Here is a 23,023-nt window from a genome sequence, read left to right on the forward strand (position 1 = left end):
ATCTTGATCAACTTCTCGTCCGCATGTTGACTTTCTCGAATCTCGCCGTAAATTGACGGTTTGCTCAACAAGGCACTCAAAATTTTCTTTACCTCTCCTTGTTCCAATACCTCCAAATTCATCTTTTGGAACTGCACACATAATTAGTCTGGTAGGATCATCGCATTAACTGCATGACTTGACTTCCTACTTAATGCGTCAGCTACAACATTTGCCTTTCCTTCGTGATACTGAATCTCCAAATCGTAATCCTTAATCAACTCCAACCATCGTCGTTGTCTCATGTTCAACTCCTTTTGAGTGAATATGTATTTCAAACTCTTGTGATCGGTGAAAATCCTACATGTCACTCTGTACAAGTAGTGTCTCCAAATCTTCAATGCAAATACAATTGCGGCTAACTCCAAGTCATGGGTCGATTAATTCACCTCATAAGGCTTCAATTATCTTTAGGCATAAGCAATCACCTTTCGATTTTGCATCAACACGCAACCTAACCCGATCTTTGACGCATCACTATACACCTCATATTGCTCACTTCCATCAGGCAGGGCTAACACAGGTGCCGTAGTTAGCTTCTCTTTTAATGTCTGAAAAGCCTTCTCGCACTCCGGAGTCCACTCATACTTAAATTCTTTCCTCATTAAGCTCGTCATAGGCCTTGCAATTCTCGAGAAATCCTTAACAAATCTCCTATAGTAACCTACTAACCCAAGAAAACTCCAAAAATCTGACACACTCCTCGGGGTCGGCCATCCATTTACAGCCTTTACCTTTGCTGGATCCACTGATACTCTTTCCTTAGAAATCACATGACCTAGGAAAGCTACCTCTTCCAACCAAAATTCGCATTTTGAGAGTGTGGCATATAATTGATGCTCCCTTAAGGTTGTCAATACCGCCCTCAAATGGTCCTCATGCTCATCTCGATCCTCCGAGTACACCAAAATATCATCGATAAACACCACTACAAACTTGTCCAAGTATGGCCTAAAAATTCGGTGCATTAAATCCATAAAAACAGCAGGTGCATTGGTTAAACCAAATGGCATTACAGTGAATTCATAATGACCATAACAAGTCCTAAAAGCACTTTTTACAATGTCCGATTCTGCTATCCTCAACTGATGATACCCCAACCTCAAATCGATCTTCGAGAATATTCCCGCCCTTTTTAACTGGTCGAACAAATCATCGATCCTAGGTAAAGGGTACTTATTCTTGATTGTGATGTTGGTCAACTCTCGATAATCCATACATAGCCTCAAGCTTCCATCCTTCTTCTTTACGAACAACACCGGTGCACTCTATGGTGATGAACTCGGTCGAATGTATCCTTTCTCCAGCAAGTCATCTAACTGAGTCTTCAACTCTTTCATCTCAGCCGGGGCCATCCTATATGGAGCCTTTGAAATAGGTCTTGTCCCGGGCACTAAGTCTATAGTAAACTCAACATCCCTCACAGGTGGCATCCCTGGAATTTCTTCGGGAAAAACGTCAAGAAATTCATTTACTACTGGAATATTTTTCCCATCCTCTCTAACCCCTTCTTCTATCCTTTGGATGTTACATAAAGACAGTGGATCCCCTTTGCTACACACTTCTTAAGTTGCAAAGCAGATATGATTTTTAACCCTGATTTCCTCCCCTCCCTTCGATAAGTTACTCTAACCTTGCATGGGCCACACAATGTGACCTTTTGGGCCTCGCAATCAATTTAGGCCTTGTACTTGCCCAACCATTCCATCCCCAAAATAACATCGAGATCTTGTAAGTCAAGCTCGATTAAGTCTGACGGAAACTCTACATTTGAAATAACAAGAGGTACACTCTGATGCATTTTAGTGCAACTCACTACTTCACCTGATGGGATAGCAATATCTAAGGAAACAGACACCGGACTCTCTAACTTGAGTCTATCTACTAAAGTTCTAGAAATAAAAGAGTACGTGAGACGCCCCTGAATCAAACAAGACTTTAGTAGACATAGAACAAATAAAGAAATTGTCAATTACCACATTGGAGGCAGTTGCAGCCTCACGACTGTTCATCACGAACACACGAGCCTTGGGAGTGGCTCCACGGTTGTTGTTGGGTCCAGGGTTAAGATTGAATCCGCTGGGTTGAAATGGCTTGGGTTGGTTCTTCTCATCTTGGGGTTTACCCGATTGCTCATCTGAAACCTTCTTGTAACACTCATACTCACGGTGGCCTAGCTTTTGGCAGTAGCGGCAGGTCACTAGGTTTCCCTCACAATCCTTTCTGGGGTGGTTTTTCGCACATCTCTTGCAAAAATAGGTTCTCTTGGGTTTGTCTCCATTCCCTCGGTTCCCATTCCCTCTTTCAAAGTTACCCCTGTTGTCCCTTTTCCCATTAAAATTCCCACTCGGGTTCCCCTCAACCTTGGGTTTCTTCTCACCCCCATTGAAATCTCCACTAGGTTTCCTCTTTTCCCTAGAATAGTTTCCCTCTAGCTCTCTCCCTTTGATCCCATAAAGGTGCGCTGCCCTCCCGAAAACCTCATCTAAGGTCTCAAAAGTCACTCCTCCCAATTTCCCTTGAAGGGTTAAAGTCAAACCTTGCTCAAACCTCTGGACCTTAAGCGCCTCAGTTGGCACTACCTCAGGTGCAAATCTCATTAACTCAATGAACTTGCTATAATACTCATTAATCGTCATGTTCCCCATTCTAAGGTTAGTAAACTCCATGCACTTCTGCTTCCTCAAATAGGAAGGGTAAAACTTCTCTCTCAAAGCTTCCTTTAATTGAGCCCACCCAAAGTTAGGATTACTCAACAAGTCATCTCTCTTTTGACTCCACCACAAATAGGCTTCCTCTCTAAGGTAATAAACAACATTATTGACTTTTAATTCCTCAGGGCAATTAATAGCCTCAAAAAGTTTATCAAATTCTCTCACCCAATTTTCTAAGCTCGCTGGGTCTACTTTGCCAAGGTAAGTGGGTGGTTTGGCCACAGCTATTCTTTTAAAAACTTCCCCAAAAGAATCAAGGTCATTATGGGCTTTTCCCTGGTTGAGACAATACCAGCTATGTTTTCGGTTATTTCGGTTAGCCTTTTAATGACAGAGCTGACCTTGGAACTACTCCCTTTCTTAATTCGTTGCCTTCGAGACATGATCCTGAATAATGTGGTAATTAGACACATGAATTTACAAACAAATTACTCATCCATCCAACAAAAACTCATAGATGTGATAACTTTACTGTTCATAAAATATCTTGAGTACTAAATGTTTCATCAAATTAACTATCAAGTCTAAATTGTCACTTTAGAAGCAACTCTATGTAACATCTCAAAAAATCACCACAAGATTTATCATAATTTGCATACAATTATAACAAACATTTCTCCATTTAATTCGTCACATAAAGGTGCAATTCACCTTCCAATCCTTTTCCAATTTATGAATAATACTTGAATAATACTTCATGAACCTTCACTAATATACCTTGGAATATAAGAAAAAATTCCCAAAACACTATTAATCTTAATGCAATTCGAAATTTAATTCGAACCTTTGTATTCTGAAACATAGTTTGGACGTTTTCTTAGTCCATATGCACATAATTCACGTAAAGTTCGAAATCACTTTTTGAATATGTTTCAAATTCTTTAATTTCGAAAATATTATGTGTAGTTGTAAGTTGAGTACTTGATTCATAATGTGGATTAATTGGACCAATGAGATCCCAGGTAGGAGAGGTTAGGGACGACGTTGCCCCGAGCCCAAGTCCTGCCTAGCCAGAGCTCATTGCCAATCCAATAATCCCCACTATTAATATTTCTTCATATTAAAATGGAAAGTGGTTTTTACTTAAATATATACTTAATATATATACTTTCAGAAAACAAATGCGAAACTCTATCCTATATGCCCCTCTTAAGTCTACCCATCCAGTTTTATATTCCAATATTTCTTCATATTAAAATGGAAAGTAGCTTTTTAAGCTCCGATACCACTTTGTAACACCCCCAAATTACTCTCTAATATTAACAATAATAATTCAACTTTAAGGAGTAACATGGGAGTATTACCGCCACGTGATTACGTAAGGCTTAACAGAGTTTTGCAGCGGAAAACAGTACTTATCTTTTATTAATAATAATAGTAATAATAATAGTTTGATACACTTTCAAAGTAGCTACACCACTAATACTATGTTTACTAAATTAAACTAGGTGATTACCTCCCATCATTCCAAATGCAACATATAGTTCACGTTGTCCGATCGCCATTACCTATCTACTTATCAAAATGATAAGTAGGGCCAAGCTAAAACAAAACAAATACGTATTAGCCAAAATGCCAAGTACATACAAGTGCTAGGCATGTAAAATCAATTTAATTAATTAAATATGCTTTCAAAGAGAATTAACTTTAATAAATCATAATTTATCCAAACCATTCCTGAATAAGAAGTCATGTATAAAAACCTGTCAAAAGAACCAATTTCCGAAATAACCAACTTTCCAAAGATAATTCCGAATAGGATGGATCAGTCCATATTTTCATAAATCATTTTCCCATCTAACTGTGCACACCCCCTAAGCTAGTAACTCCTTTACATAGTGCTATCAAGGGGAAAGACTAGGTCATACAAAGTCCATAGTCTTCAACTTACTCCGCATAGTGGGAGTTAAAAATCCAAAGATCCAAGGAGTAAATCCTGTTAAATAAATTTTCCAATATCCCATACTCGGGATAATTTAAACAATAAAACTTACTTTTTAAAACATCTTGAATATCAGTACAAGTTTATAATCAATCATATGAAATATTTAAACATTTGAGATCAAACTCTTAAAACATGTTTCACCGAAATATATTTCACAATCTTTTAAACATGGTTCGAAATCACTTAACATGTAAATCACGTTGCATATAAAAGTCACTTTTTAAAAGATATAGCCACGTGTACGTACCTTGATCCTTGCACACAAGTACAGAACTCCTAATTTTGAGCCCGAAATTCCTCCTATAACAAACCAATAATCCTAATCAAATATTTTTCAACCCATAGACACAAGGGCTTAGACTATCAACTTTGACTAGTTGTGCATGAACAATTTATCATCATAACCCTTTTATAAAATTAACACTTGTTTTTATAAAATAAATAATAATAACGATAATAATAATTATAATAACAATAATTATAATAATTATAAAAGTAGAAGTAGTAGTATCATATATACATAGTAGTAGTATATGACTTATATGTGTAAGTACTTAGTTGTTGCTAGCTAATAATAATAATAATAGTAGTAGTAGTAGTAGATAACTAAATTGTAAGTAGTAGCAAACATATCAACAACAACAACTACAATACTAACAACAACAAATATAATAATAATAATAATAATAATAATAATAATAATAATAGGAAGTAGTAGTAGTAGTACATAACATGTGAGTAGTAGTAGTAATAGTAGTTGAGACACTAGTGGAAAAAAGTCTATTTGTAACGGCTTAATCGTAACGGGCATGTTGTTGCCCTTTACAATTACATCATTCGTAACGGGCAAAATTAAGGTCCGTTACAAATAATTATCCATCAGCGTGAAAAAGTAGTATTTGTAACGGGCGGTAAGGTGTCCGTTACAACTAAATACTTATTCGTAACGGGCATCTTTCTGTCCATTACGAATAAATATTTATTTGTAACGGACACCTTACTGCCCGTTACAAATACTAAATTATTCGTTACGGACATTTTCTGTCCGTTACAAATAGTAAAGTCAAAACGTGATTGACCTACTTATTTGTAACGGACATAAAATATCCGTTACGAGTAAAAGTTGGAATTTTTTTTTGCACGGATTCGAATTTAACCCTAAATTATTTCCAATTCCCCCTTTTCAATTCATTTCGCGCGTCGTCCCTCATTCACTTTTCTTCATTGAAGCTTAGATCTGTTCCCCGTTGAAGCGCAATCTCTTCTCCGGTGCCTTCTCCGTCGCCAGTCGCCGTCCCTTCTCTCGCCTTTTCATCTCTTTCTCCCTGTTCCCCATTGAAGCGCAATCTCAGCCTGGTCCTCTCTTTCTGGTTTGTCCGTCGTCGGTCTTGGGATTGTTGGGCCTGTGTGTGCCGGAAATTGTAGGCTGCCTGGGTTACCAGAGGAACTCCAGTGGGTGGTGGTTTGTTGGGTGGTGGAAATTGGAGAAGATTTGGTTAGGGCGGTGAAAATTGAATGCTGATGTTGGATGCCCTAAATTGAAGACAATTGGCTTGAAATGTCACGTGATTTTCTGAATTTCTATCAATTTCATTTGCATGTTCTTGGATTTTAATTTTAGCTTTAATTGTTTAGAACTGAAACCGTATTGTTGGGATTATAGATACAATGCTATGATTTTTTTTTCTTTTTTTTTTTTTGATGTTTGGTTTCATGTGGGGAGCTTCTATGATGTTTGTTTGAGCTAACTAATATTCTAGCTTCAATTGTGTTAAGCTTTTTACTATTTGTTTCTAAGCCTTTGTGTACCTCTTAGGTAGTTAGTACTGTGTAGCTTGTTTTGTGTGCTTCTGGAAAACTATTTTTGAGTAGAAGTATCTACAAATTTTTACTTGTTCAAGTATATTTCTTGGCTACTCTATTTAATGTATCTGAGTTAAGCTAATTTGTGCGACAACTTTTCTTGGCTTTAAAACCTTTTGTACTTCTGAATTTGTGATTTTGAGCTCATATTTGCGAATGAGGGCCAATGTGGCTACTATTGTTCTCAGATTGTCTGATTATCATGTCCTGTGAATCATGTTAGCTCAACATCTCCTAAAAAAAAGTCGCATACTTAACCTATAAGTATTTAACATCTTCCGCATCAAGTTTTCCATCTTATGTGTTCAAAAGTCCATGGTCTAATTCTAAATGGATTTTGACTGCTGTCTATGCCATAATAAGAAATATGGGAACTATTTTTTACTTTGTTTTTCCTGGATTCATTGTGGTGCCCTGGAACCATCAAACTAAATTAATAGGCAACCTTCTTATTATTCCTGAGACGTTGATTCGGACTTGTTTAAATACTTGATATTATTGTACCAAATATATGGTCATTGATATCTTACAATACAATACAAAAAGGGATAACATCATCCCAAACACGAAGTCCAACCTGCCAATAATGTGCTAAAGTGTGAGCAACTCCATTACCCCCCCTTTTCACAAATTCCCAGCTAAGATAATCAAACTTACTACTAAAAAGCAAAATATCATCAATGACTAAATGGACAGCACTGAAGCCTTTCATCTGATCACGCAACATTCTAATAACCACTAAATTTTTGGTTAGAATTGTATGTTCAGATTCATTCTTTGGTTGAGGCTAAATTTTCTGGTTGGTTTGAGGAATGTTTGTATAGTTAGATTTTTTTTAATGTTCTTTAAAGTAGTATAATCAATTCATAAATTTGAAAGCATTAGTAGCTAGAATCTTGTAGCTTACTATTTATGGCCTTCAAATCATTTTAGCAATATCAATTCACAGTTTTTCTCAAATTTAAATATGTTGGATAATCCTACTAACAAAATCTCCCACAATTTTTCTCTAAAGTTCTAATCTTTCATTGCTCTTTCGAATTCAACTAATCAAGTTCTATTCTTTCATTGCAGTAGGGGTTATCCTGAACCCTTTATCCCTCGCAAGTTCCTCGTTTCCCCCTCGCAACTTCGGTGGGTGGTGGTTTCTTGCGGTTTTTTCCGGCATGTGAAGAACTCAAGGTAATAAGTTTACTTTACTCAAAGTAATAAGTTTTATTTTTTTTCCTAGCCTTAATTTTTAGAAAAATTAAATCTGTTAAGGTTTTCATATAATTTTTTTGGTAGTGAGGTGAAGAACAGTTGAATTTTTTTTTCTAGTTCAATCAGTTTTTGATTTTTTTCAGTTGAATTTTTTAATTAATTTTTTTAATTATTTCTGTTCTTTTTGAACATGAAGTTTTAGTTTTCAATTCATTGTTTTTACTATAATTGGGGAGAGTGATGCTGAAAACACTGAAATAACCAGAGTATTGTTTGCAGGAACCGTGTGGCAGTAATGAGTCTTGGATAGCCAGTTTAGTGAAGTCAGGACAAGCTCCGGCGCCTTTATCAGCAAGGCAAGGTCTGTTTTTAGTCTTAATTTTCGGCATTTTTGATGTGGTGTAGTGTATTTTGTTGAATGAAATTGTTTTGTCTTAAACTTTTAACGATGATTTGTTTAGCTAAGAGAATTGAAATTAAACTAAGATTGATTGTGTATTAGATAATGTGATTAGCGCAGAAATTTTGAATCCAAGTGCTGATGAAGATGAGTGTGTTAATTGGGTGTGTTAAATGAAGAATTAGTGTTACTATGTAAGAGGATATGAAATGTTATTTATGTGACGAATTCCTAAGAATTAGAGGTAGAGGTGAATATTTTTCTCGCATTTGGAAATTTTGAAGTATGTTTTACTTTATATAGATACTTTTAGTGTATAGTTTCATGGTTGGTCTATTTTATTGTATGTGCATAATTTATTTGCATCAAATATCAAATTTTCTTTGTTACGTAAATAACTCATGTTTATGTGTTTGGTTACTTTTATTTGACATGATTGATCTTGAATGTGTTAATATTTATTATGCATTATATCTTCATATGCCTAGATACCCGTTCAACACATTTACTCATTAGGAGTAAATCTTGAATAGTCCCTGTTTGGGACTGTTCTTGGAATTGTATTCTCACTTAGGATGTAAATGGTTGCTTGTTTTTCGGAAGTAAAGGTAATTTTGTGTTAGCATTCCCTATTGTGTTCTCGGGGTACATATGTAATATAGAAATTAATTACATCGTGTACTTTGAGAACCATAGGGAAATGCTGCCGAAATTTCCTTAGGGCCGAAAAATGGTCAACCATTTGCTAGTGAGAATACACTTCCAAGGATGGGTTAGGTTGGAGCGATAAGGACCTTTGGGATCATGCATTTGGAATGTGTTGATATGTGATGTTGAATATAATTTGTTTCTTGGGTTTTAATCATACATTTTTAGAAATTGACCGTCGTTGGATGTATAATGGTTCTCGCCAATTTACTACCACAGATGACCGGTGACGTGGAAGCATTTCAAGGAATGCAAGTGATGACGAACATGGAGGCAACACAAAGCCCTCGTGTCATAGAGGTATATGTCTTTAACTAATACTAAAGATATGACTTTACATGGTTAACATGTATAATATTGATTGAGTTTTTTTTTAATATGTAGGTAGCCACTATATGTCCCCTAGCATTGAAAGATGAGTACAATCAAAATTTAGTGGTTGTGGCAGATGGAACGGTATATCCTGTTACCGGTGAAGTTACTCACAACCTGAAGATGTTACTTGATCATTACAGGGTTAGTGTGGACAACCCTTATCCCGACTGTGCCCTCCTCGATATACCGGTACCGTCTCCCGATGGTGTGACTAAGTTGGGAAAAGCCAAGTCTTCCTTTGTACTATGGCCTATAGATATGGTTTTTTTTTGAAGAAGAGGTATATTCTCCTACTATTAGCATTAAATCCCATAATTTTTGTATACTTTATCTAGACTAATATTCACCTATTTGTAAAGGTTTCACCATCGCCCAAAAAGAAGCATAGATCTCGCCAAAGCAAAGAAGGGGACGATAGTTGTGGTGTGAAATCAAGGCAATCTACCATCAAACCCACAAAATTCCTACCACTTGAAGATAAAATTGTCGATACTTTTGGCGAGGGGTGTGAGTTGTTGTATTGGTTAATGAATTCTGATGATGCAAAGTATGATACAACATTGGTACTTTTAAAGGCCTCAATGTTTAATTTTGATAGCGACAAACTGATTTGGGTAACCGCTACCGATGTACGTGAATTTCTAAGAGGATCGTGGGCTAATGTTTCATTGATTCATGTTTATATCATGTAGGTTACTTAATATTCCTTTACTTTGGTTCTTATATTCACTATAGTAATATTTTTAATGCTATAATGCTGAATTTTTTGTTTTCTATGTCTTTATCATGTAGGTTTTTAGTAGACAACTTCATCGACCTTTTCAACAGGACTGAGATCACATTCTTTTGTCCTCAACTCATTTCTGAATCTTCAATTGAGAATGATTACCTTGAAACTTATACATATGTGAAGAATACATTTTTGCATGAAGTAAGAAAGACGGGTAAACGTTGCAAATTCATCGTGGCTCCATATGTCGCAAGGTTCGAAATATGTTTTTTATATTGCCACTAAACTTAATCATATAAATGATATGTTTTTCACCAATTTTCCAATACTCTAACTTGTGTTTTCCTCTTAAATGATGTAGTGGTCATTGGGTTCTTGTGGTGGTCGATCTACAATTAGGTTTACCTTATGAGTTTGACTCTATGAAGCTACCTAAGGAAAATCCACGAAAATTGAAAATTGCCGAGATTATGATGACGTGAGCCACAACCTTGAAATTATGCCCTAGTTTCTATATCCTTTTTGTATGTGGTGTTGTAGATTATTTTGTTCTAAGTGTTAGAATATACATTATTTTTGTAGAGCTTATAAAGTATATTGGGCGAATCTCACAGGGAGTGAATTGAAATCACAAAGGCAAAAATTGAAATTCATACAAATGGAGGTAAATACACTACTTTCCCCATATTGTTATACATTGTTCACTTTGAAAACAAAATTTTTAACTATTTGTTATATATACTAGTGTGCTCAACAACAAGGAGGCGTTGAATGTGGCTACTACATTATGAGATACATGTATGAGATTGTTACTTCTCACTTGGAGTGCAAAGGTGTCTTAAAAGAGGTTAGTAGTTTTTTTTGCAAATTTTGAAGCCTTTTTAGCTCTATACGCTCCCAAGAGTAAGATAATGGTCAATTGTTATTGATTTCAATTCATAAAAACCAAAATATAAGGTAATTAAGGATGTTTAGTGTTATATTGTGTTAATTTGAACAAATACTTGAAAGATGGGAAAGGTAGAAGTCCCTTAGGAAATTTTGAAGCGTTTTTGGCTCTATACGCTCTCAAGAGTGAGATAATGGTCAATTTTCATTGATTTCAATTCATAGAAACCAAAATATAAGGTAATTAAGGATGTTTAGTGTTATATTGTGTTAATTTGAACAAATACTTGAAAGATGGGAAAGGTAGAAGTCCCTTAGGAAATTTTGAAGCGTTTTTGGATCTATACGCTCTCAAGAGTGAGATAATGGTCAATTTTCATTGATTTCAATTCATAGAAACAAAAATATAAGGTAATTAAGGATGTTTAGTGTTATATTGTGTTAATTCACCAATACATGAAAGATGGGAAAGGTAGAAGTCCCTTAGGCAATTTTGAAGCCTTTTTGGCTCTATACGCTCCTAAAAGTGAGTAAATGGTCAATTTTCATTGATTTCAATTCATAGAAACCAAAATATAAGGTAATTAAGGATGTTATGTGTTATATTGTGTTAATTTGAACAAATACTTGAAAGATGGGAAAGGTAGAAGTCCCTTAGACAATTTTGAAGCGTTTTTGGCTCTATACGCTCCCAAGAGTGAGATAGTGGTCAATTTTCATTGATTTCAATTCATAAAAACCAAAATATAAGGTAATTAAGGATTTTATGTGTTTTATTGTGTTAATACTTAATTTGAACAAATACTTGAAAGATGGGAAAGGTAGAAGTCCCTTAGGCAATTTTGAAGCGTTTTTGGCTTTATACGCTCCCAAGAGTGAGATAATGGTCAATTTTCATTGATTTCAATTCATAAAAACAAAAATATAAGTTAATTAAGGATTTTATGTGTTTTATTGTGTTAATTTGAACAAATACTTGAAAGATGGGAAAGGTAGAAGTCCCTTAGGCAATTTTGAAGCGTTTTTGGCTCTATACGCTCCCAAGAGTGAGATAATGGTCAATTTTCATTGATTTCAATTCATAGAAACCAAAATATAAGGTAATTAAGGATTTTATGTGTTATATTGTGTTAATTTGAACAAATACTTGAAAGATGGGAAAGGTAGAAGTCCCTTAGACAATTTTGAAGTGTTTTTGGCTCTATACGCTCCCAAGAGTGAGATAGTGGTCAATTTTCATTGATTTCAATTCATAAAAACCAAAATATAAGGTAATTAAGGATATTATGTGTTTTATTGTGTTAATTTGAACAAATACTTGAAAGATAGGAAAGGTAGAAGTCCTTTAGACAATTTTGAAGCGTTTTTGGCTCTATACGCTCCCAAGAGTGAGATAATGGTCAATTTTCAATGATTTCAATTCATAAAAACCAAAATATAAGGTAATTTTGGATGTTTAGTATTATATTGTGTTAAATTGAACCAATACATGAAAGATGGGAAAGGTAGAAGTCCCTTAGGCAATTTTGAAGCCTTTTTGGCTCTATACGTTCCTAGAAGTGAGTAAATGGTCACTTTTCATTGATTTCAATTCATAGAAATCAAAATATAAGGTAATTAAGGATGTTTAGTATTATATTGTGTTACTTTGAACAAATACTTGAAAGATGGGAAAGGTAGAAGTCCCTTAGGCAATTTTGAAGCGTTTTTGGCTCTATACGCTCCCAAGAGTGAGATAGTGGTCAATTTTCATTGATTTCAATTCATAGAAACCAAAAAATAAGGTAATTAAGGATGTTATGTATTACATTGTGTTAATTTGAACCAATACTTGAAAGATGGGAAAGATAGAAGTCCTTTAGCACAATTTTGAAGCCTTTTTGGCTCTATACGCTCCCAAAAGTGAGTAAATGTTAACTTTTTATTGATTTCAACTCATAGAAATCAAAACATAAGTCAATTAAGGATGTTATTTGTTCTGTTTCTATATTATGAGTTTTATTTCTATAATTTGGTTCATCACATTTATTCTAATGATTGTTTTTATTATGGATTGTTTTTATTTTGTAACCTCTTTCATATGTTTTTTTTTCAATAGGATTTTTGTCCAAGGACCGCCCCGTATGATGTTGACAAGTTGAATGTGGTTCGAGAACAATGGGCGCAATACTTTAGAAGTAAATATTTATTGAATGCATAACTATTAGCTTAGGTAGAACAATGTAATATTTTTAGTGTTGTTGTATATGTTGGATAAATTTATACAAGTTTTTATTTGTAATGTGTTACTACATCAGTTTTTATATTACGTCGTATTAATTTTTACGAAAGATTGTTCGGTATAATTGCTTATTTAAAGGAACAGGTATATTATAACAGGTTTTAATTAATATATATTAATTATATATAAATACATGTTGTCGAAATTAAATAAAATGAAAATTTAATTTAATAATTATTTGTAACGGGCAGCAGAATTGTCAGTTACAAATAACCAGTTATTCGTAACGGGCATTTTTGTTGCCCGTTACAAATAAGTGTTAAATTATATACAATAAAACTCTATTCGTAACGGACATTTAAGATTTCAGTTACGAATAATCACTTATTCGTAACGGGCGTTTTAGGTGCCCGTTACGAATTAGGACTTATTTTAATACAAAAAAGGATTTATTCGTAACTGACATTTCAGAGGTCTGTAGGCGTCGCTCGAAGTGCGCCTACGTTAAAGCATGCTGTGAATATGCTTGGCACTCATAGGAAGTGGGAATTGACATATACGATTAGGGACAAATAAAGTAGGGAGCCGCCAACAAGTTTTTAAGGAACTTGTAAACCGTTCACGGATCATAAAAAGGCAACCACGATAAGGGACAACGATAGGCAACAACGATTGACCCGTGAAGGTTACACCCCATTCATAATCCATGAGATTACTAACTCCATATGGTTCGGAACCACGAAAGGAGGATCGGGGATGATGGTACGAAGTGAGTCATGGAGTCACATTCGCCCGTATTGGCCTCTACTCGATTCTTATAGTGAAAAGTGATTCCTGCGATCTCAAAGGCATACAAACAAAATATTCGATTTGCTCCAAACTATTATTATGCTAAATTGGTTGAATATTAATGCAACACATTACTCTAAAATATTGTGATCACTTGATTAAACAACAAGATTAAAAAGGAACCTAAACCGGTTATCCAAATTATCTTATTAGTCGTGATTTCCAATTACATATTCCCTTTAAACATGCAATATAGTGATCATAAAAATAATAAAATAAACATTAACATTGGAAGCAATTTAACCATAATTCCAACAATATAAAATCGTTAGAAAAATAATAGAAATAAAAGGAACATAATTCTTACTTTGATTCTGTTTGTTTGCAACTACAAAATAATAAACGAGTTAGTAACTTCAAGGAAATAATAAAACAATAATTAAATCAAATTAAATAAAGTAGAGTTAATTTGGGGCCAAACCCTCAAACAGTTCTACCTTTCACGCCTTGGCTTAAGGATGGAACCACGAGTAAAGTATGGACTCCTTTGAGTACTTGAAGAAGGAATTTTGAAATGAGAAGGGTAGGCTAGTGTTTTAGGCTAAAGCATAGAAGAGAGAAAAAATAAAACTAGAGAATTAATTGATGCCCCGTACATCAGAAATGAGGGGGTATTTATAGGGAAAATGTGCTGAGGGAGCACACGGAACCCTAAAATGATAAAAACCCTAAAAAAGTATCCCGTGACACGGCAAACTGTACCGTGACACGGGAAGTCCCACCGTCAGACGACAAACTTTCCCGTGACACGGTACATTTTTAGTGTGACGCGGGAAATTTTCAGAAAACGGGAAAGAAAACGCGTTGAGGGTTTACGCGGAAAAGACACGGAATGTCCCGTGTCACAGGAAATCCCACCGTCAGACGGGACTGATTCCCGTGACACGGTAGGTACCTGCCGTGGCGCGGGAATTCCCAGCCCATTTTTCCGTCTAAATACATTTTTTAACCCTAATTTCATTCGGCATTTTAAGTGCCGATTGATAATTTCGGGCTTTTTCTGACTTATTATCATTTGGGCTAAAATAAGAAAATAATTAAATAAAAATAAATAAAAAGCTTGGGCCAAAAATAAATAATAATAAAATAAAAAAGGTTTGGGCTAAAATTAAATAATAAGTTTTGGGCTGAAATTAAAACTATGCTTTTACCAAACATCAAGACTAGTTCATGGACTGTTCAAAAATATGAATTTAATCAAATACGATTTTTTAAGCACTCTCGGGATTAAATACCGAACCCGACCAATAGTGGCGGTGAAAGGTTGTTCATCATCGGGTTTGGTTTTGGGGAGACATTTTTAGGTGTCTACAGAAGCCCCCACTTTGACTGAGTTTGTAGAAACGTCAGTTTCGAAAACGATAGTCAAAGTAGCCGATAGGGACGGAGAATGATTTAAGACGTTCTACGATCCTAAATCACTCTGTATACGCCGATACCTGCAGAAAAATGTTAATTCTACAGATAAAAGAGTAAAAGGATAGAGTACGTATCTAGCACTAGTGTATCGGTGACAAACGAATTTGGCAGCTTCCTATGCTTGAAGGAATCCACCGAGTGACATTTGTTAAAACGCTTTCCATGCTTGAGGAAAGCCGACTGAAGAGCTTGGTAGCTTTCTAAGCCTGAAGAAACCTACCGGATAATACTTTCCATGCCTGAGGAAAGTCGACGAATGAATTTGGTGTCATTCTATGCTTGAAGAAATCCACCGGTAATGCCTTCCATTCTTGAGGAAAGCCGACAAAGGAATTTGGCGGTTTTCTATACTTGAAGAAAAATCCACCGATAACGCTTTCCAAGCTTGAGGAAAGCCGACTTGGCGGTTCTCTATACTTGAAGAAAAATCCACCGATAACGCTTTCCATGCTTGAGGAAAGCCGACTTGGCGGTTTTCTATACTTGAAGAAAAATCCACCGATAACGCTTTCCATGCTTGAGGAAAGCCGACTTGGCGGTTTTCTATACTTGAAGAAAAATCCACCGATAACGCTTTGCATGCTTGAGGAAAGCCGACTTGGCGGTTTTCTATACTTAAAGAAAAATCCACCGATAACGCTTTCCATGCTTGAGGAAAGCCGACGACTACTGTGTATGATGGTTCGATTATCCCTGAACGTGGGTCGTAGATGATTCACACCTTCAAATCGATTATCCGACCACATTAGGTGTTTAACATGCCGAAAAATAAACTTTGATGCTTGCTAGGGGTAAAATGGTAATTTTAGTCCCCTTTAAAATTTCCCGCGTAATTCCAGCGAAAAGTAACTGTCCAATTTATGCGAAAAATCGTGCAATTTTAGTCAAAATGTCAGGAATATTCGCAGATAACTGTGTAAAGCAAGCACAAAGTCACCGTGTCACGAAAAGGATTCCCGTGACACGGCAGGGCGGTCCCGTCACGCGGAAAAAATTCCCGTGGCGCGGGAATTTGTTGGCTGAAAAATCGGTGAACTGGCATCTTTGACCAGTCAGCCCACGTGCTCCACACAATATATTACCGTTACATGGGAACAGGGTCCGTTGCACGGGATTCTTTTTTGGTTTTAAATATCAACCATTTTTCCCATTTTTCTCATCCAACATTCCTCTTTCTTGTCCGATTTTCACCCAAAGAAAAATCTCTTTGCTCGATTTGCCGTGTCTCGGCGACTTCTCACCGGTGCTCGGAGCTTATTCCCGTCGGCCGGAGTCACCTACCGTGTCACTGTATTTCCGTGTTCTCATCTTCTTCTTCTCTCTCTCTCTCTTTTTTTTTTTTTTTTTTTTTTTTTTTTTTTTATTTTCGCTGCAACTCGCCGCTAATCGCTGCTGCTTGTCGCGCTGCTGTTGCCTGAAGCTGCCGCCGGAGCTCCGTCTCTTCTCTGGCTCACCGTGACACGGGACACACTCACCGTGTCACGGCATTGACTGACCGTGTCGCGGTGGTCTGCTGGGTTGCCAGAGTTTTTTCGAGCTTTTGTTGCTCGATTTTTCACCAAATTCACTCCAAATTTTTGCATACTCCTCATATTCGAACCTCTACAAGGATCTATGTAAGTTCCTCTTAATTTTTGTCTCGAATTTGCTTCAAATGAGTAATTTCATGAAAAACCCTTAAAAATCAATTTGGGGATTTTTGATTTTGAGGTTTTATGTTGAAATTCTTGCCATGAACTTACTTGTATATGTATGTATGTGTGTTTGTGTGAAATTTGAGACAAAAATTGCATGATTTGATGGAGAATTGAGCAAATCACCATTTTTGGGTACTACTTTTTTGTGAAATGATGTTCTTATTGTTCATGTTACTTCCTTGCACTTGAAATGGTGAAATATTGGTGGTAGATCTTATAAATTATGTCATGATGTGTTGATTCATTGTTTTTGCGCAATTTCAAAACATATTTCGCGTATGTACTATATCATCATGGAGAACATAGTATCATGCGGCTAGGAGAACTGTAATATTAGTTTGTCATGGAGAAACTAAATACTTCCATAATTTTGCCAATTTTTAGCCTTGAGGTAAAAATTTAGCGCATAATGCGATAAACAACTAAATAACTTAGGAAATGATGCTAAGCATTTAAATCTTTATTTTTATAATAGCATGCCTAGGCGACGGGATCGCGATCTTTCCACCTATGGCCGACGTCAGGCTTTTCGGGAGGACACTCCCACTATTCCCGAGGGCATGGACGACGATGTCTTAAAATCTGAGCCTCGGGCTTCTACGAGTAGAGGTAGGTGGGTTCCACCTCTGTGGAATCCAGACCAGTTGGTTTTCTGCCGTGAAAACCACGTTTCTCATCGCCCACTCTCCGGCATAGTCGACAGCACGCTTCGCCACCACGGTTCTGGAGCCGGAGACTTGATTCCTCGACTTCACCAGATCATTACAAGGGATCCTGCTACAAATGCCCTATGGAAATCGGCTGGTTTAGTAGATTTCTATACGGCGGTCGTAGGATTTCGCAGCCCCCGGGGTTACGGAGCGATCGTTCGCGCATTGTTGAAGTATTTTTGGGATACTACCAACACTTTTCATTTTGCTTGGGGGGAGATGACAGTGACCCCTCTAGACTTCAGTATGATTAGCAGGCTGCGCTTTACTGACCGGGTCGTAGCTCAGATGTCTGATCTGTCTTGGGGATCGGCTGAGGCAGCCAATTTGTTAGGTCCGATCGTTCAGCATATCAGGACCCGACCAGTGTCTCGAGGTGGTCCTAGGAGCGGGCGATCGGAGCTGGCTTCAGTTCTAGCTCATGGCTTCGACATGTAGGAGACATCGGCTGAGCAGCGAGTGCGGATCTTCATTCTGATTCTGATCTCTATGACTCTTTCTCCTGATAGGAGTTCATGCGTGCCTTTGCTACCTCCCTTCTTTGGTCAAGATCCATGAGATAGGATCTTATAGCTGGGCCAGCCTCGGATACGTCGACCTTCTCTTATCGCTACGTCATGGCTGTCGGCAGCTGAACGACGAGTCTCCCATCACTATCTATGGTCTGTGGAGAGTCGTAGAGGTGATGATCTTGTTTCATTTTAATTTGTTCGACTCATGTGCTCAAAGATTACTTTTCATTGCAGCTATGGTTCTACGAGTACTTCCCAGGCTTGGCTCCTCGACGACGTCGTGGAGCTGGCGTGATCGAGGAGAGTCACAGGTGGAGTCTGTCCCTGCGCTGCGTGGGCTGCTACGCCGAGGCACCTCTTCTGTTGGCGTAAGAATTAGTTTCGTCGCCTGTTATTTTCCCGCTGACGTTGTTTTCGATGTTTCACGCCAACTTTTTGTGATTTTCAGGTTGCCATTGAGGTCCAGTATCGTCCTTGGGCCGGGATGACTGATCTTCCTGAGGCCTTGCGTCTTTCAGCGCACCGCACCATTTTGGTTGGTACCGGATGCTTTGTCTGGTATTTGGAGGAGCGTGTCGTTCGTTATATAGCGGCGATCGCTTTGTGGTGCCCTCATCTCCACCCGAGTCGATGCTGGACTCGCGCTTGATTAGGGAGTTGATAAACAGGGGAGAGCGCTACACTTTTCCTTGGCAGGAGCTTGTGCACATGGAGGGTGATTATGCGCAGGACTTGCTTCCCTCTCTGGCTCCTCCACCCCGTCTTCCTGAGGTATGATTTCTTTTGAGGATCTTTGTTATTAGTCTCTGTTTTAAATAGTCGAATAACTTGATTACCCGTTCATATTTTCAGACGACTATTCGCCCTGTGGGGAGGATCGAGATTCCGCCTCAGTCTGTCCGCTACCCAGGGCCGATTGGTATTACTGAGGACCATATTGCTGATGCGCCAGAGGGTTACAAACAGGCGCAGGAGTCTTTGCCCGAGGTCTTTGAGCCGGTAAGTTTTTTGATGTATTATTCATTCTTTTAACACCGCTTGTTACTGACTTTCCTTTGTTTTATCCTCAGCCTAACCGCCCGGAGATGATGGGATTCATGAATCTGGTTGACGCCCTGAAGTACTGCATCATCAAGCTTCGGCGTGGTGCGAGTTGTCGGAGCAGTTCTAGCAACGTTCTTGAGGTATCATTCATTTTTTTCACTTCTACCATTTGTTTTATTTTGCATTGTTGACGCCTTTTGATTTTGTATCTTTTAGGAGCAACGGAGGTCCCGCTCGCGCTCGAGGCATAGAGGCTCGGACGAGGAGGAGCTTGGAGGTAGACAATCTCCTGAGATTCATCGACGTTCTCATTCTCAGCGAGAGCCTCAAATTACTCAGCCGTTTCAGGAGGCTCAGTGGCAGCAACCTCATCTTCCCAGCGCTTTCCGGGCCAGAGTCAGGGGCAGCGGCAGTCGTTTTCACAGCTTTCATAGCCTGAGCTTGGGTCTGTTTTGACTCTCGTGGATCCTGGTTCATTTTCAGCTCCGTTGTCTGGGATTCCTCCCTGGTGTCGGGCTTGTTCTCAGTTCCGATGTATGGGACGATGCCTTCACCGACGATTCCCGTGTCTTTGAGTCAGTCTACACCGTTTGCCGGTTGGACGGGTCCTGCCTTGAGTTTGACTACTGCTGGGGTCACAGGGACTAGTAGGGACACTACTCCCCGTACTCGGATGATAGAGGGGCTCTTTGGCTCACCGTTCCCATATTCACAGGGTGGAGATGATACTGATTCTGGTTCTAGAGACTTTTGACCGAGGTTTTTTATTTGTACGTACTATGATGACACTTGACGCTATTTATTTATTATGACTCTTTTGTACATTATTCATAGTTTATGTATTTATTAGTGTGTGTTAGTGTGTGCTTGAGACTCATTGTGTGTGATCATGTATTTATTAATGACGTGACAAAAAAAAACGTAAGTGGAGTAATGGAGGGTACCGACCTTCCCCAAAAGAAAAAGAAATAAAATCACTTAATCACTCACGAGTCAAGTATAGTCCACACACTTTCTTTATTTTTTTGACTCGAGTCATACACCATGTCGTTTATGATCGTATACTAGGTTCATGCACCCCCATTTCCGTCATAATAAAAGATGAGTGGATCGGAGTTATTCTCACTTGTTTTCAAATGACTTTTTTTCCCCTTCCTTTCCTATCTTGAGTAATGTGTCAAACAATTAAGTGCAATTGTTTTATTTCACAACACTTGGTTAAGGAGCAGGGGTAGATTGGTACGGTTCGAGTCATTACAGCATCAACCTCTTACACCTAAGAGGCGTTTAAAGTGAACTTTGCCATCTCCACGTCACTCATCACCTTCAAACTACTTTCAGTTTGTCCCAGTGGCCACTAAGGAAGATATTGAGAACATTAACAAGTCCATTGAGACAATGTCTAACATGTTACAAGAACTCACTACCAGAGTCAACACTATAGAGCAAAACAAAGTCATCGCGGCTACAATGGACAAGATCAAAGAGCAAATGAGCAAGATTTCTGAGGATTTCACCTATGTGGAATGGCCTCCCACTCCCTTGGATAAGAAGGACAGGCTGCCTGAGAAGTTCTCCACTACTGATATCCCGAAGTTCAAGCCAACTAACAACCCAATGTTCCATTTAAGGGCGTTCTTTGCAACCATGGCTCTCAAGGGATTGGACGTAACATTCTTACCTACGGTGTTCCCTCTCTCCTTAGAGAATGCTTTCCAACAATGGTTTTATTCTCTAGATGCCAAACACATTGCAACTTGGGAAGATGTCACCGAAAGTTTCATGAATCGTTACAAGTGTAACATTCAAGCTAGAACTTCTGAACGTGAACTTTCCATTCTCAAACAGAAAGAGAATGAAGCATTCATCGCTTATCTGAATAGGTGGAGGGAAACAGCCGCACTCTTGGTAGATCCTCCCAAAGAAAAAGAGAAGATTCGCCTCTTCATCCAAAATTTGACTCACAAGTACAAGCAACATCTCAAATTTCTTCCTTTGAACACTTTTTAAGCTGTATATGATATTGGCATCAATATCGAGGATGATCTAATAAAGATTGCCGATAGTAACAATAATAACACTTGGAAAAACAAGAAGAACGACCATCCTTCTTCTTCGTCTTCTAAGCACGAAAATACTACCAACAATATAAGCCAAGTTGATCTCAATGAAGTGTTAGCCCTTGATGCTCCATTGCCCAAGAAGAAAAGAACTTACACTTCTTTAGGAATGACTTATGATGCGGCCTTTGATCGCCTTTACGGTCAAGGCTTGATCACACCTATTGGGCCATTTCAAGAGCCAAAACCTGAAGAAAGGAGAGACAAATAGAATCCCAATGCCCATTGAAAGTACCATCAAGGAAGGGGCCACACTATGGAGCAATGTTGGAATTTGAAGGACGTCATTCAAGACTTGGTGGATGCAAACAAAATTCCCGTCCCTCCAGGCGGAAAGAAGTAATGAACACAAGGCGCACAACAGATCCTTTATGCAAGATTTCATGATTTTTTTTTTATCATTTATCTCCATTCCCCCATTCATGTCTAGCATAGGTTTTCCATTTCAAATTTTTATATGTTTCATGTGTTTTGTTCACCTTTATTCCATTAATAAAATGAGCAATTTCCTTTACATCTCGATCATAGCATTTTTCATTCACTCATTCTTAAAAAAAAGAAAAAAAAAGTCAATTACCGAACTAAACACAAGGTACATCAATGACTTGAGGCACCTTTGCAACCCTGTCATTCCCTGTTTACCGTGCAATCACATTCCATTTCTTCATCTACCACTTTGAGCCTTGTCTAACGTTTGGCCTTCATTTCTTCAACCCACATTCACTTAACCCTGGGATTAGAAGATGTATAATTGTATAACATTCAAAAAGCAAGTAAAAAAAAAAGGACAGCAAAGCAACAATAAAACAATGTCTAAAGGCAAGTGTTCCAATGTCTTTGATATGAACAGATCTCAAATTGCGTCTCTCATCGAGTGCTTGGTACCGTGGCTGAGAAACAAGAATGCTAAGTGAGTGATGGACCGCATGATCTGAGATTGCCTACATTGATTCAAAAGAATGAAAAAAAAGAAATTCAAAACAAAAAAATATATATGAAAAATAAAACTTACAAAATTCAAAAATTTCAAATTCACAATTACACGTCTTAGGGATTCTCTCGGGTCTTGAGCCTTTTACCATTTTCTTCTTTAAACCATCAAATTAACAACATTACAACCCTTGAAAGACCTCTTTGAGGAGTACATACACTTGTGCAAAGTTGGGCTAGAGCTATGTTCGGCCTGATTCCTAACAGATACGTAGGCAACCTCACGTCGAGGTGCGGCCACATTCATATCCACGTTCATATTCACATTCATATGCTTGATCGAGTCAAAGAATATCCAATGCTTACCCCTACCCATTTAGAGCTAGACTTGGGGGCTTGAACCCACATCATTTAGCCTACTCAGCCTAAAGAGTCTCATCTTTGGCTCTTCTCATATATATTTCCATCACCATAACCCTTGCAGCCAGCCTTAGTATCATATTCACACACTTCACTCACACATCCATATCCATATCAATCATCTTTCCCTTTAAGAACCCTTTATCATGAAATCTTGTTTCAACATTGTGCATGTTTCATCATCTTTCAAGACAACATTCATTAAAAGAAACATTGTATACATGCTTAGCTTCTTG

At 37.7% G+C, this 23,023-nt stretch overlaps 2 protein-coding genes across 2 annotated transcripts; one reads left to right on the forward strand and one right to left on the reverse strand.

Moving 5' to 3' along the window:
• Window positions 1-1,307: 1,307 nt before the first annotated feature.
• Window positions 1,308-7,288, reverse strand: LOC110723449. The gene is made up of 4 exons (XM_021902807.1): window positions 7,139-7,288; window positions 2,016-3,029; window positions 1,731-1,960; window positions 1,308-1,593 (listed from the first exon to the last, which is right to left on the reverse strand). Exons 1-4 carry the CDS (start codon window positions 7,286-7,288, stop codon window positions 1,308-1,310), a joined length of 1,680 nt encoding a protein of 559 aa, XP_021758499.1.
• A 2,713-nt stretch (window positions 7,289-10,001) lies between these two features.
• Window positions 10,002-10,952, forward strand: LOC110723450. Its single transcript, XM_021902808.1, has 4 exons — window positions 10,002-10,231; window positions 10,339-10,455; window positions 10,560-10,641; window positions 10,723-10,952. The coding sequence occupies exons 1-4, from the start codon at window positions 10,002-10,004 to the stop codon at window positions 10,849-10,851; spliced, it is 558 nt and encodes a 185-aa protein (XP_021758500.1). The 3' UTR covers window positions 10,852-10,952.
• The last annotated feature ends 12,071 nt before the right edge of the window (window positions 10,953-23,023 follow it).

Source organism: Chenopodium quinoa, unplaced genomic scaffold, assembly GCF_001683475.1.
Source record: "Chenopodium quinoa cultivar QQ74 unplaced genomic scaffold, ASM168347v1, whole genome shotgun sequence".
NCBI classification, from domain to species: Eukaryota; Viridiplantae; Streptophyta; class Magnoliopsida; order Caryophyllales; family Amaranthaceae; genus Chenopodium; species Chenopodium quinoa.